Source organism: Marmota flaviventris, chromosome 9 (assembly GCF_047511675.1).
Source record: "Marmota flaviventris isolate mMarFla1 chromosome 9, mMarFla1.hap1, whole genome shotgun sequence".
NCBI lineage: Eukaryota > Metazoa > Chordata > Mammalia > Rodentia > Sciuridae > Marmota > Marmota flaviventris.
Genome location: NC_092506.1, coordinates 17,281,892 through 17,295,638, shown reverse-complemented (window position 1 = coordinate 17,295,638; position 13,747 = coordinate 17,281,892). Strand labels below are relative to the sequence as shown.

General features: G+C 34.2%; 1 protein-coding gene across 1 annotated transcript; it reads left to right on the top strand.

Moving 5' to 3' along the window:
- The first annotated feature begins 12,225 nt into the window (after positions 1 to 12,225).
- LOC114093714 (olfactory receptor 4C15-like) lies at positions 12,226 to 13,152 on the top strand. The gene has a single exon (XM_027936604.1). It carries the CDS (start codon positions 12,226 to 12,228, stop codon positions 13,150 to 13,152), a length of 927 nt encoding a protein of 308 aa, XP_027792405.1.
- The last annotated feature ends 595 nt before the right edge of the window (positions 13,153 to 13,747 follow it).

Sequence of the window (13,747 nt, the reverse complement as noted above, 5' to 3'; positions counted from 1 at the left end):
TTACAGTTTATATATTTGAGTACTGCATGTATTTGTAACTTCATATAATGAATGTCTTTTTTTAAAAAACTTAAATTAATTTCAGTATTTCCCTTGTTTATTAGTGGATAAATATTTCATCCAATGAAACCATAGTCTTTAGTGGCCTATACAAAAATTTTATAAAATTCAATGAACATTTATGAATGGCATATCTATACATATGAGATATATGATTATAAAAAGAGCAATTAATTTATTTACATAATCAATGTGGATATTAAAGGCTCTTATAATTTGTTTCACTGAAGAAGTTTTACAGGGTATAGTTGAATTTTGGTCATCAATGAAAACTTAAGTCAGTTTTAACCAAAATATGAAAATGAGTAAAAATTAACTCATCAAACACTGCATGAATAACAATTTTGAGAGTAGAAGACCTTGCACTTTATAAAGAATGTGGTAAAAAGTCTGGCTGGGTATGCATAAAATATATTTTGAATTAGTCAAAAATAAAAGGATCTGGGAAACTCTAAATGTTAATTAACACTATTGCAGTTTAGCTTCCTGATTTATATTTCTCGATTTGAATAGTTTTGGAGAATATGCTATGAACTACATTTCATTAAATGATATGGTTTTATCTGTGGGTTCATATTTAAAGGAGATGATAAAGAAAACTAAAATGTCACTAAATATCACATCAAAAAAAAAAAAACAGACCTATTTTTATAACTTTTGTTGTAAAATGTCTAAATCCTACCGGAATAATAATTTCTCTTAACAACTACACAATTTCCTTTCATATGAAATCTCAACTTATCATTTCATATGAAGTTAATACAACAAGTTTTCTTCTCAGCTTTCTGGCATAAATGAAACATAGGATTCACAGAAGTCTCTGATTTGGGTAGTGAGAAAATGACAAAAAGACATTCTTATCAGAGTTTAATGACTGAATCATTGCTCTCTTTTATTTTCACCAGTGCTTTAAGATGTGGCCTTTGATTATGGATAAAAATTTATCATTCATTTGTGTTCTGACTGGGCTCCTAAGATTTTATAGTGATTTGTCATTTTTGATGTTTTGAAGCTGCCTTTAGGAGAAAAATATAGAGAATTTTTTATCAAAAAGAACATGTAGGTTGGATATGTTATGAAGTCAAATGAATATGAAGGTGTGATTTTTTTTTTTAAATTATAAAAGTGAACAGAACTAAGAATAATACTTAGTACTGTCCTGAAACCTGTAGGCATTGTCTTATTGTCTTCCATTGTTTGGTATTAGAGAATGATCCATTCAGGACTATATTAATTTTTCATTAGTAGCTTATGAAAAATGTAATTTATAACAATCATTTTCCAACATAAATTGGTACAGGTTGTATTACATATCATATTTCTTCTATTTCCTCTCCCTTTATATTGTGTTAAAATTGAAATGGTAGTTTGAAATTTTTCTGCATTTAAAGGTTAAAATCACCATTGTATATTTAAAATAAATTGTTTATTAATATTTTGGTGTTGGACTGGGGATGTGGCTCAAGCGGTAGCGCGCTCGCCTGGCATGTGTGCGGCCCAGGTTCGATCCTCAGCACCACATACAAAGATGTTGTGTCCGCCAAAAACTAAAAGATAAATATTAAAAAAAAAATTCTCTCTCTATCTCTCTCCTCACTCTCTCTCTTTTTGAAAAAAAAATATTTTGGTGTTATTTTCCTTCTCCTATTTCACAAGGACATATTTTCTCTTTGGTAATATAAAAAACTTTTTTAAAAATTTTTTTCTCTGCTTCCGTTGGAAAATTTTTCTTTAAAATCTACTCTTCCCAGTATTCACAATTCATATGTTTCCACCAATGGACATATTGCTATATTTTTGTCATCATATATACCTGTGTTTGTCTGGAGTCGGGGCTCTGTTTGTGTTTTTCCACAGGGAGAACAGCAGCCGATTTGGATTCCAGAGAGATTAACTAAAGCAATTTCTACAGTCCAAAAAGAAGATGATTTGACTCAAATCCATAACAGCTGATATCCAGAACTCCAGCTTGGCCATTCTTACATCTGTGACAGTGATTAACCAGGATGCTTTTTTCAATATCTATTTTATTATTGCATTTTTCCACATCATAAGGTTCTATTTTTATTTTTTGAGCTCATACAAACCTAGGATAATGTTTTTCTGATCAGTTTTATTTTTTGACTGTGGAGTTTTTAAACATTGCAATGGATATTTCACCTAGGTAAAGCTACAAGGCCTTTACTATTTTCTTATGTGTTGTACGTTTGTGTGCACTCTTGTGTTTTGTGTTGTATGTCTGTATGTGCGTATGTCCATATTTCTTATATGAGGAGCGCTCATGAAAAAATGGATCCGAATTATTATTATTTTTTTTTTATTCACGTGATTTAAATGGTTTAATTTAAATTAGGTAAACAGCTGTTAAGGATTGTTTTTAAAGGTGGTTAACAGATCTGTTTGTTTACTAATTTAAATTAGGTAAACAGCTATTAAGTATTGTTTTTAAAGTAGGTTAACAGATCTGTTTGTTTACTTTCACCTTTCCTTTTCATTATATTTAATAATTCTTTTCAGGATAATGTCTCTTTAGCATCATTGCCAGAATTCCTATCTTCATCCCAGTGCCGGTGAAGACAAAGATAAAACCAAGCTACAGCTTCTATGATAGCTATCACAGTAAACTGTATAAACTGATGCATCAATGAATATAACTCAACAAGTAATGCTCAATCAAGGAGTCAACTTACTTTGGGAAGAAACGGATTTTGGGAGGAAATGGACATATTGATAGATTCCTCCGCTTTGAACTGCTTGCAGAACTTGCCTGGACTATGTAACTATCGTTTGGTGCAGCAAATTGTGGTAATGCTGGCATATCTTTGCTGATGGTGTCACCAGTGATGCAATTTTTATTTCCTTGCCAGCGCACCCCATGTTAATTGTGGTAGTGCTGACATATCTTTGCTGATGGTATCACCAGTGATGCAATTTTTCCCAAGGAGCTGTCAATTGGCTTGGTGTCGTGGCATTTCTGTATCCTCCTCCCTTCTGCTAGTGATGGTCTAAAATTTGGGGGCCAATGGCTATATGCTGGACCGGTAGTCAGTGATGGGTATGATCCAATTGCAGTGGTATCAACCTAAGACAGGAGGCTGACGCCTAAAGGTCAGTTTTCCGATGACGGGTAAGAACCATATGTTGAATTGGACAACCTACCAGGCACGGTCCTTAAGCCACATTGCTTGTTGTTTAATTAATCAGAAGGGGGGAGATGCTGGGAGCCATTAGCCAAGTAGGTATGACAATTTCCTTGCCAGCGTACCCCATGTTGCTTAGTGGAAGGACTCGTGGAAATAGGACACTTTGCAGTGACATTGCATGTAGGTGACCTTGCTCAAGGACCAAGGCGGATCCGGGTTTAGGGTGTTCCCGGTTTAGGATGATCTGAGTTTAGGGCATTCCTTTTTAGGACTATCCGGGTTTAGGGTGGTTCCAGGTTTAAGATTATTCCTGCTGGGAATAGGGCGTATCCTGCTGCCTGAGTTCCCCTTGAGTTCTCACGGGATTCAGACAGTATTTTTTGGGAGACAGAAGCCCAGTGGAGGTGGATTTGGGCAGAGAACGTGGATTTCCCCAGAACGTGATTGTAGACGGCTGGTGTGAGTTCGGGAATAAAGAGTTGCTGTTTGAATCTACAAGCTGTGTGGTGGCTCGTGATTTGTGCCCAGCCAGACTGTGGCATCTAATGAACATAGATGCAAAAATTCTCAATAAAATTCTGGCAAATCAAATACAAAAACATATGAAAAAGGTCATCCACCATGATTAAGTGGGATTCATCCCAAAGATGCAAGGACAGTTCAACATACAGAAATCAATAAATGTAATTCATTACATCAATAGATAAGAATCTTATGATCATCTCAATAGACACAGAAAAAGCATTTGACAAAATAGAACATAAAGTTCAAAACACTAGTAAAACTAGGGAGAACAGGAACATATCTCAACATCTATAAAGGCCATCTATGCTAAGCCCCAGGCCAACATCATTCTAAATGGAGAAAAATTGAAGGCATTCCCTCTAAAAACTGAAACAAGATAGGGATGCCCCTTTTCACCACTTCTATTTAATGTAGTTACTGAAAAACTGGCAAGAGCAATTAGACAAAGGAAATTAAAGGGATGCATATAGGAAAAGAAGAACTTAAATTGGCGCTATTTGCTGACAATATGATTCTCTACCTAAAAGACCCAAGAAGCTCCACCAGAAAACTCTAGAACTAGTAAATAATTTCAGCAAATAGCAGGCTAGAAAATCAAGACCCGTAAATCAAAGGCATTTCTGTATATCAGTGACAAATCATCTCAAAGGGAAATGAGAAAAACTATCCCATTTACAATAGCCTCAATAAAATAAAATGCTTGGGAATCAACTTAATGAAAGAGGTGGAAGATCTATATAATCAAAATTACAGAGCCCTAAAGAAGAAGTCAAAAAGACCTTAGAAGACAGAAAGATCTACCTTGCTCTTGAATAGGCAGAATTAATATTATCAAAATGACCATAATTCCAAAAGCACTACAGAGATTTAATGCAATTCTGATCAAAATCGTAATGACATTCTTCACAGAAATAGAAAAAGCAGTCATGAAATTCATCTGGAAAAATAAGAGACCCAGAATAGCTAAAGCAATCCTTAACAGGAAGAGTGAAGCAGATATCATCACTATACCAGATCTTAAACTATACTATAGAGCAATAGTAACAAAAACAGCATAATATTGGCACCAAAACAGACTGGTAGAACAATGGTACAGAAAGAGGAAACAGAGACTAACCCACAAAATTATGATTATATTAGACAAAGACACCAAAAAACATTCACTGAAGACAGTTTCTTCAATGAATGGTGCTATGAAAACTGGAAATCCATATGCAACAAAATAAAATTAAACCCTTATCTATCACCATGCACAAAACTCAACTCAAAATGGATCAAGGACCTAGGAATAAAACTAGAAACCCTGCATCTAGTAGAAGAAAAAGTAGGCCCTAATCTCCATCATGTGGGATTAGGCCCCAACTTCCTTAATAAGACTACTTTGGCGCAAGAATTAACATCAAAAATTAATAAATGGGATGGACTCAAACTAAAATGTTTCTTCTCAGCAAAAGACACAATCTGGGAGGTGAAAAGAGAGCTTACATCTTGGAGCAAATCTTTACACCTCACACATCAGACAGAGTACTAATCTCTAGGGTAAATAAAGAACTCAAAAAGATAAGCCCCCCCAAAAGACAAATAATCCAATAAATAAAAGGGGCAAGGACCTGAGCAGAAACTTCTCAGAAGATGATATATAATCAAAAATGTATGATAAATGTAATTAGAGAAATGCAAATCAAAACTACTCTAATATTTCATTTCACTTCAGTCAGAATGGCAGCTATTATGAAGATGAACAACAATAAGTGCTGGCGAGAATGTGGGGGAAAAGGTACACTCATTCACTGCTGGTGGGACTGCAAATTGTTGCAGCCAATATGGAAAGCAATATGGAGACTTCTTGGAAAATTGGGAATGGAACCACCATTTGATATCCTTCTCCTCGACCTATACCCAAAGGACTTAAAAACAGCATAGTACAGAGACACAGCCACATCAATGTATATAGCAACACAATTCACAATAGCTAAACTGTAGAACCAACCTAGATGCCCTGCAGTAGATGAACGGATTTAAAAAATGTGGCATATATACACAATGATATATTATAAAAGAAAAAAAATCTTGGCATTTACAGGTAAATGGATGGAGTTAGAGGTGATAATGCTAAGTGAAGTTAGCCAATCCCAAAAACCAAAGGCCAAAAGTTTTCTCTGATATAAGGGGGATGATTCATAGTGGGGTAGGGAGAGGGAGCATGGGAGGAATAGATGAACTCTAGATAGGGTAGAGGGGTGGAAGGAGAAAGGAGGGGGCATGGGGTTAGAAATGATGGTGGAATGCGATGGACATTATTATCCAAATTATACGTATGAAGACACCAATCGGTGTGAATATACTTTGTATAAACCAGAGATATGAAAAATTGTGCTCTATATGTGTAATAAGAATTGCAATACATTCTGCTGTCATATGTAAATAAAACATAATTAAAAAAGGAAATATTAATCAACCTAAAGTCAACAATGACTGTAATGCAGAAAACATAAATATCCCACATTCATAAAACAACATATCATAGATATTAAAATCTATAACTAAACATCTAACTTGACCTAAGGTACGTGTACAGAACATTACATACAAAACAGGAGAATGTATATTCTTATCAAGTGCATAGACCTTTATTTTCCAGGATAAATTCAATGTTAGACCATATTACAAGTTTAAACAAATTCAAGAAAGTGAATAATATCAAGCATCTTTTCTGATGATAATGGTCAATGATAACAAGGAATTCAAAGAATTAACAAATAATTGAAAATTGAAAGGTCTTTAAATAACTAATGGACCAATAAACAAATTAACAACCAAGTTAAAAGATGTCACTCAGATTTGGAAGCATATTTCAGTGTTAGAGCTTGTGCACAGCGTGTGCAAGGACCTGGATTTAATCCCTAGAATCCCACAAAAAAACTATTTACATACAAACAGAAATGCCAGATTCAACAAATCAAAACATATGAAATGGAGTAAATGCAGTTTCAAGAGGAAAGACTATAGCAATAAAAACGTAATCAGAACAGGGGGGAAAATGATACCGCTTTCCAGGAATGCAGTGATTATGGTCAGACTCCTTCAAGGGAACATGCTGTCAGATGGCTGGTAACTCTGTACTTACACCATAAAAGTGCAGCCAGTTTCACATGACCAGGAAATGAATCATCGCTCACAAGCATACTCTGATCCTCAGATTGGGATTTGTCCTTATTATCAAGAACATATCCTTGAGAGGGTCTTTGGAAGTCAGTGTTCATGGGAAGTCCAATAAATGATATGGTATCATGGGTATTAATATAAAATAGCGGTAAGTAGATGGAATTGGAAACTTCAGAGGCATTTATTTCAACATACACAGGTCCTGAATATAGCCAAAAGAGTTGTCTTTTGGACTGGAATTGGAAGAGAGTTGCCTTGATACTAGGAATCCACAAACTTTGTTGCAAATGAATAATTTAAAAAGTATATAAGCACTGCTTCTTGGCTCACAGATTAATTTCTTATCAAGAAAAGTCATTACGCCTGTCACTTTCTCATCTGTGTCACTCTTTTCTGCTCCATTCCATATTTGCAGTCTTATTTCCATGTTGTCCTACTCTCTTCCTCCAACAGAAAAAAAAAACAATATATATATATATATATATATATAGATAGATAGATAGATAGATAGATATATAGATATATATATAGATATATATATAGATATATAGATATGTATAATGATATAATGAATGATAAAGAAAAACAAAGGGCATTATTATCCTAATAAATAACGTGGCAGATGGTAATCGTGGTTAAAAGTCAGAACCAGAATTCCAGAATGAATTTCTAGAAACTTGCTACTGAGTCACATTGTCAAAACATCATTTCCCCTCACAGTGTGAGGTTCAGGTCAAGTGATTCTTTATGTGAAAGTACACTTCAAAAAATTCACTTGAAGGATATAATTCCAATTCCTTTATTCTATAGATGAATAAAGTGATAGCCCTCCTGTGCCTTAAGTTTTCTGATGAATCGTTTCAGTTCTACATTTTTCTATGTAATGTGAACAGATATAAAACAGATAAGGGAAATTGTTTAAAAACTCTATAGAGCCACAAACTTTTTAGTGTGGTTCTTCTATGAAGGGATCCAATAACCTAAATCTAAGTGGTCCTTAAAGCCTTGGAATCAATATAATATTCTAATTGAGCAAACAGCCTGTCACACCTTATTTTTTGATAAAATGAGAAGAGAAAAAATCAGTTCCTTTTTAAAAAGTGTTGTTTTGTGTTTTTTTTTTTTTAATTTTGAAATAATGGGATATCAGAATTAGGGGCTGAAAGGAAAGCTTATATGTTGATTTAATTCCTAACTATTTGAAAATTAACACATAAAATATGTCATTCTTAATAAGCATCCATTGTTAAAAAGTTGTTAAAAGTACCATATTCTCCTAGATATAATATTCTATTCCTAAACATAAAGGAAAGTGAAAATATCTTCAAACCCAGAATCAATATTTTTTAAAAAAGAGGAAGAATATCAAACTGAAAACTTGCCAACAAATAAAGCACTCTAATTGCTCAGGCACATAAGCATTTTGCAAACAAAATCTATGGAAAATTGTATTGCCACATGAATGGCAAGTATACAAACCCTGGGGAAAAGCAATTCTACTGATACATGACCTCTCACCAAAACCTCTTTAAAATCAGCTGGAAATCTAAGAGGATACTTTGTTATTTCTCTTTTCCATTAGACCATGTTGAAGGCTGCACTTGAGAGGTGGTGGAAATATTCACCATCTGGACTGCAAGAGATGCTCTTCCTCTCTCTTTTAGATGTAGAAGGAAGAGTTGCATGTAAACATTGCATTTTGGCCTCCACCAAATAGACATTTCCATAGACAATAGGAGGTTATCATCACTATAATTTTAAAAGAATTGATAAATGGTGAGATTTATAATTCAAATATTTGTATTTTGAGAAAATGGTTTTAAATTGTGGTATAAGATTTAAAAGTGCTGGTGTTGTAGTTGGGCTAGTGTGTTTAATGCCATGCATGGATCTATCAATGATAGGTGAGTATACCTGGCTACTTTCAAAACCTTTCTAATTTCCAGACCCCTCATCGTTAAGAGGACTAAAAATACTACTAAGCTCTAAATATATAGAAACAAATAAAGTACATGTGGAGCCTATAAGACACCAGTTGATTATATAATAAGTGCTCAATAGACAGCAGCTATGGTAACAGAGTGAATCACTTTTTATTTAGGGGCATGGGATTACTCCAAATCTCATGAAACTAGAATTATGTCCAGCTTTGCATTTTCAAGATAAATCCACATAGTTTAGAAATACAACTAATTCATGCTATTGTCTTAGCTCTCCAGTAACATTTTACTTACAGTATTAAAAAGTTCTCATTTACCATACATCTCCTAACACTTTTTTCCTGATGTTTTACATTAAAATGTAGGATATTCTGAAGATGTATAAAACAGACTGGTGTTGGAGCATGGGAAATTTAAGCCCTTCTGTGACATTTACAGTTTTGGAGGGACTCTAAAATACCATTTCTTAAACCACACACTAACGAATGTACCTGGAAGGACATTGTAGGTAAGGAAAAGTGACTCATGCCACAGAATAGAGTCTTCTGATTTTAAATGTGTCCACTTAATTTTCCCTATGAACATTTGATGTCAAACAGTGTTATGTGCCTGCCTCAGAAAGAGAGTAATTTTTACTTATTTTTTTTTAATTTCCTGAAATAGTAAGAGCATAAAAGTTGAAACATTTAGGGAAATCAGCAGAATCACATAGAGAGGACGGAAAGACTGAAAGCTGAAGAAAGCCCTAAAGTCAGGGAGAGGATTGTTTCAGCTACATAATTAAGGCATACATAATATACTGTTGCAGATAAAACACAAGTTACAGTTAAAACTACTGTGAATTTAAGAAGCACATCAGGAAGGGTAATAAATTATGGAGTATTTATCTAAAACTTTATTTGTAATAGCAATATTTATCTTAAAATATATGCAAATTTAACTTATATATACAAACAAATGCATTTAAAATTGTTCAAAATCTGGTAATAAAAACTACTGATAATGACAACTGATTTATATTTTCAGCTCACTTTGTGAGTATATAGACATTCCTTTAAAATAATGCTGAAGTCAATATTTTACATCTTGATTTTGATCTATAATGTGCAAAGCATGCTCAAAATAATGTCTCTTTGCCTCTCATGAGTCAGGGAGTTTGAGCAAGGGCTATTGTCACTACTTTATGGGACAGGGGGCTGACACATAATTGTTGAATGACAAAGGATAACTGAATATTGAAGTTTTTATGGCAAATCCTGAACATTTTTTCTTCTTTCTAAATAACTTTTTGTATTGAAGTAAATTTAGATAATAAGAAAAGTAGCCAAGATAGTATAAAGAATTCCTAAATATTCCTCTGTACCAATACTATCATCTTGCATTACAATGAGCAATTTGTCAAAACTGTCTTAAAAAAACACGATTGTATTCAGTATTTATTTTTCACTACTGCCTTTTCTGTTTCAGGTTTCAATACAGAATAACATATAATATTTAGAACAATTATCCATTAAGTGACACTTTGCTTTCCACCGTCAAAAGTTTTTAACAACTTGGAAGTTCTTTGTCTGAACAAAGAAAAGGTTGGTTTTCTCATAATTAATGAATATTTTAATGCTAAAATAGTTTTAAAATTTGTTAGTTAAGGAGTTGTAAGCATAAAATTGATTATTCATTTAATATAGAGATTTGGTCTTTTGTAATTCCATCAAAAAAACTTTTTTTCTTACAACAAAGCTGCATGAAATAGGAGTGTGAGAATATATAGGGTATGAGACTATAAAAATGTTTTAAGGCATTATTAAGAACATTTAAAATGTGGTGAATATATTTCTGTGTCTCTTAATACATTATTGTTTTCCTGCCCATGTCCTTAATCTAAGTCTCACAGAATCTTGCCACAAACTTATTATACCCATTATAAGTGAAATCTGAGGCTTTGAGAATTTTACATTTTTGAAGTAAATGTTTAATGCCAAAAAAGTAAAAAGACTTGAATTTGAGTTCAAATCTGCAAGAGTCTGGAGCTGACATTCTTATTTATGTCACTTTATTCTCTTTCCTGCTTTGGCCCTGGGCTAAGCAGAGCACTACTGTAATTACATGTTGATTTTAATGTTAAATAAATGGCTGCTGTCTGGTCCAATGATCTTGTAGGTTTAGTTGACATTCCTGTTCTTTTGGTGACAATTTTTAACTGAATATGGAGTGTATAGTACAGGAAACATTTACAGATGTCTAAATCATTGGGAAATAATGAAAATAATTGTTTTAAAGTAAGATAAAGTATAAATTCTAACATACTCAGTTGTATATTTTTAAATCTCATTGATATTTTAATGACATTTCTGGTAATTGTCATTCATAAAAATCAATTCATTCATAACACACAAATTCTATAAATCTTTTATTCATCTATTTAACAGTCTTATGCTTATGAATACATGTACACATATATACACACAACCTATTGAACATATTATTAGACATATCAGTTACACATGCAGGTGAGAACACAGTCACCCTTCAAGACTGTGTGTAAAATTGAAAATTAAATCAAAATCAGGAATCATTATCCAGGTGAAATATGAATTCAACTTCTGATTCCATATCATTTTTTTTTCCTTCATCAAGATGCCTCTTTCACACATGAATAAAGGAATGAGAGGTGTTAACTTTTACAGGGTGGATGGAGCCTCTAGAAATGTCACCCCTACTTTGAGGTCCTTGCTATAAATAAAAAATCCCCACCTCTTTCCATGTTGATTCTATGACAAGGGCTTGTGTAGGACATGGAGGTTATGTGTTAAAATCCCACATCTAACAACCATTGTTGACTTGAACTTAAAGTCTTTAAGAATGAACCTCTCATCAATGACAAAAGATAATAAGTCCCAGCACAGATAACTTCCAGCAGTGAGTTCAGACAATTGCTTTTCTTGCATTATTTTATTTACTCATCCAGACGGCACTGATATTTTTTATTTTTATAAACATTTCAAAATGATGAGTAATTAAAAATAAACACATAGTCTGTACTTTTATATGTGCTAAGTGTAGAGTTAAGTTCCTTTGCATAGGTATTTCTCTTTTATAAGAAATGAGTTAATTCACTTAAAGGTCCAATTCAGTACCTAGGTTTAAGGAAATATTTGAAGAGTAGCCATGGTTTTCGATGGCATCTTAACTGCCTGCTATTTCTTCTCTTGTATCTAAGGCAGTCTTCTGATGAGGGATGGCATCAACTAACCCCAGCTCCTGTTCCATGCTATGCAGTAATTCACTTCAGGAAGCCACCACTGCTTAATCAAAGCTGGCATTTGAGATTAAAAACTACTTCTCATCTATACGGCAACTGTCACCCATATTGATGAGCTTTTTCCTTCAACGTTATGCCAAACCAAAGTATTGTAACTGAGTTTGTGCTCCTGGGGCTTTCACAGAATCCAAATATTCAGAAAATAATATTCACAGTATTTTTGTTTATTTATATTGCAACTGTTGGGGGCAACATGCTGATTGTAGTGACCATCCTATGCAGCCCTGCACTGCTGGGCTCTCCCATGTACTTCTTCTTGGCATTCCTGTCCTTCTTGGATGCCTGCTTCTCCTCAGTCACTGCCCCCAAAACAATTGCGGACTCCCTCCAGAAGAGGAAAACCATCTCCTTTGAAGGCTGCTTGATGCAGATCTTCGCTGAGCACTTCATTGCTGGGGCAGAGGTGATTGTCCTCATATCCATGGCCTATGACCGCTATGTGGCCATTTGCAAGCCCTTGCACTATTCTGCCATCATGAACTGGAGGCTCTGTGGCATTCTGGTGGGGGTGGCCTGGACAGGGGGCTTCTTACATTCCATCATACAGATTCTCTTTACTTTCCAGCTGCCATTTTGTGGCCCCAATATCATCGATCACATCATGTGTGACTTGTACCCATTACTGAAGCTGGCCTGCACTGACACTCACATCTTTCGCCTTTTGGTGATTGCCAACAGTGGGTCTATCTGCATTATCATATTTTCCATGCTGCTTGTCTCCTATGGTGTCATCTTTTTCTCTCTGAGAACCATTAGTTCTGAAGGGCGTCAGAAAGCTCTGTCCACCTGCGGATCTCACATTGCTGTTGTGATTTTGTTCTTTGTCCCATGCATATTTATGTATGCACGGCCTCCATCTGCCTTCTCATTTGACAAAATTGTGGCAATATTTTGCACTATGCTAACTCCCTTGCTCAATCCTTTGATTTACACTTTTAGGAATAAGGACATGAAAAACGCCATAAGAAAAAATGTGGAAGAGATTGGTGGCATTTTCTGATGAAAAATAAAGAATTAAAATTTTAAAATATTTAAAGCTAAGTGCAAAGAAGTCACTATTGTCTCAGAAAAAAATATTTTGTGTGGATTGATGTCATGTAACTCTAGGAAATGCATGGGGCAGGGGGCGGTCAGGAAATAACATGTCTACATTCAGATTGCTCAGTTGAAACTCTGAGTTCCAACTCAGTATCCTTGTGTGTAAATTAAAAAGAGTTGAATTTTATGCTTACATAGAATGTAGTCATCAAAGAAGAAAAGAATGAAAAGATAAGTTACCCATCAATATGTTTGCCATTAACCCAATATTTTGAAAAACCTTGTGGAGGGAAGGAAAGTTTCATAAGAAACAGAAATTTAAAATATTTCAAGTAAAACAAATGCTTATATTTAGAGAGAATAATCTCAGCAACTGAGAAAAAAATAATCAACACCCAGCAAAGATAGAGAGCCAACTATTTCCAGAACCTTAACTATATGTCTCTCTAGATCATAGGATTTCCTTATTCAATAATTCCATTATCATCTTCTACAGAAGCTGAGTCACTTCTTGGATTCTGGGACATACTATCTGATTGTACAGTCCTGCTCAGGGA